Source organism: Galeopterus variegatus, unplaced genomic scaffold, assembly GCF_000696425.1.
Source record: "Galeopterus variegatus unplaced genomic scaffold, G_variegatus-3.0.2 Scaffold7253, whole genome shotgun sequence".
NCBI classification, from domain to species: domain Eukaryota; kingdom Metazoa; phylum Chordata; class Mammalia; order Dermoptera; family Cynocephalidae; genus Galeopterus; species Galeopterus variegatus.
The window spans coordinates 10,460-13,062 of record NW_007733364.1 but is presented as its reverse complement, the minus strand read 5'-3'; the positions used below and the strand labels follow the sequence as shown (position 1 = coordinate 13,062).

Sequence of the window (2,603 nt, the reverse complement as noted above, 5' to 3'; positions counted from 1 at the left end):
TCTGAAGTTTGAGAACTACATATGAAGATGTAGCTTTTTGGCATTTATCTGGCTCTGTGTTATCTCAACTCCCTTGATCTTTGATTTTGTGCTTGATGTTAAATTGTGGAAGTTCTTAGACATTATTGTTTTAAATGTTTCTTCTATTTTTTCCCCTCCATCTCTTTTCTGCTGTTTTCTTCTTTTTTTTTTTCCCCATTACTCTTTGTTACAACTTTTGTCATTGTCCATCAGTCCTCGGATATTATGTTCTGTCCTTTTTTGTCTTTTTCTTGTGTGTGTATGCTTTTCAGTTATTAATTTTTTGATGTATCCTCAAGCCAAGAGATTTTTTTCCTCAGCTGTGTTCAGTCTATGAAGTTCATGAGAGTATGGAGCCAGTCATATCAAGGACCATAGTTTGAACCCTATACTGGTCAGTTGCCCTCCCACCATGTATCTTTATAATGTCTTGTAATTATTTAAAGGAATTTCATTAATAGAACAATGAATATGTTAGATTTCAAAATGGGCCAAATGCAAAAAAAAATAATAATAATAAAAGTAAACATAAGATGAATTATTTTATTGGTAGACTTCTTAATACAGAGCTTTCCTTTAATGGTGTATTAAATTTAGAACATTTCGTTTTGTTCTTTGCAGTCTTTCATTTCCTCTATCTTATGATTAACAATAAAGTGCTTCTGCAGACTCTGTCCTTGTTCTTTTTTGGTTTTCATTTGTTTTCTTTTTATTTGGACTCTCTTAGGTTTGTTCACTTATTCTGAGGTCTTCAAGTAACATTGAAATTCTCATACTTTCCTTGTACTGAATGTCCGCCCAAAACCTGACCCACAGCTTGACAATGTTAAGATAGTGGGAAATCCAATTATGGTCATTGAAAGTTGGGGCCTTCAAGATGTGATTAGATTGTAAGATCATGCCATAAGAAATCAGTTAATAATGGGGGGCAGAAGTGTGCTTCTGAGGGTTTTAAAAGAAGAACACATGAGAGCTTAGCCTGTTTCTACTCTGCCATTTTCTGCCATATGAGACCACTGGTTCACTGTCGTCTCCACCACAGCCTTCCACAGCTGTGTTCTCTGGACCTTGGCCTTCCCAGCTTTTGAGTCTGTAAACAGTAAATTTCATTTTCTTACAAATCACCCAGTTCCAGGTATGTTGTTATAAGCACCGGAAATGAACTAACAAATTTTCAAATCTTTATCTTCAGCTTAGGTCTCTCTCACTTCAACTCTGGAATCATGTATCTGATTGCAATTTGGACATTCCCACAGATATTTTAAGTATAATGTGTTCAAGTCTGCTTTATTTCTGCCCATCATATTTTTCTGCCATTCTTCAATTTACACTTTAGAGTGCCACTACCTAACTAACTATGACTATGTAGAGAGCCTGAGAGTAAAACACTTTTATTTTCTGTACAGGAATTTAATACCACAGTGTCTTCCTGCATTTTATTTCCCTTTCTTTCTCTTTTTTGTAGTATTACATCCGTCTTCTGGATGCATACTGCTCTGTGTTCTTTTTGTTCTTTTTTCTGTTTTCCTACTGGGTGGCCAGTGCTGGGATCTGAACCTGTGACCTGAGTGTTACCAGAACCACGCTCTCCAAAGTGAGCTAACTGACCAGACTTGCTCTATGTTCTAATGTAGCTAGTCTTCCATCACCCTGTTTTCTTCCCATCTGACTCTAAGGTTCTTTCCATTCTCTTTCTAGTGGATAGCTATTAAATTGTAAATCTAGTTATGTGATTTTGGAAATACAAATCAATTACCCTGTGGTTTAAAAACTGGCAGTGTTCAGTCTCATGCAGACACAAGCAATTTTTTGATATGTAGGAAGGAAATTTTGGAAAGCACTTGTATGTGCCTTCAGTTTATAAGTAATTAAAAAATAATTGCATATGCTTTACTGTTTGAAATGGCCAAATATGTAAATGCAGAATCATTTCATAATGAGTTTTTAAAGTAGTGTGTGTATTTGTTATCACAGCTCACAAGCATTCACCTAGACATGGTGCTGTGTGTAGTTCCACTAACATGGGGTATCTTCCTTTGGTCTTGTGATTGCAGTTTTGCTGTTGTCTTATATTAAGGAAAACATGTGGTTCACATGGAAAATACATTTCTGTGTTTATCTTACACACTGGTTCCGTTATATATTTACAATTATGTCTTCATACCTGATTGTAAACAATTTGGAGAACCATTTTATTCATACTTTTGTCACTAGCCACAGGGATGGTCCTTAGTTATAAGGTAAGATTTGGAATCATATGTTTAGTAATTATTATATTATTACAGTAAGATGATATTCCTGCTGGGTTTTTTTCTCCACCATATGGAGCACCAAAAAGAAGCATCTTGTTTAATACATAAGACACACACACTCATGCACGTGTGCGCACAAACACACACACACACACAGGTGTGAACTCTGAGATTCCTGTTTTGTGACCCAGGGCTGGTGGCTTGAATTGAGATCAATGTGCCATTACAGGAATTGGTGTCATTTGAGGATGTGGCTGTGGACTTCACCTGGGAGGAGTGGCAGGACTTGAATGATGCTCAGAGGACTTTGTACAAGGATGTGATGCTGGA

The 2,603-nt window shown here is 36.4% G+C and overlaps 1 protein-coding gene across 1 annotated transcript in view; it reads left to right on the top strand.

Annotated features, from left to right (window-relative positions):
* Window positions 1-2,603, top strand: part of LOC103607221 (zinc finger protein 345-like) — a 26,230-nt gene that overhangs the window by 17,594 nt on the left and 6,033 nt on the right. The window contains 1 exon segment of the mRNA XM_008591752.1: window positions 2,503-2,597. Coding sequence (XP_008589974.1) covers window positions 2,503-2,597 — 95 coding nt within the window.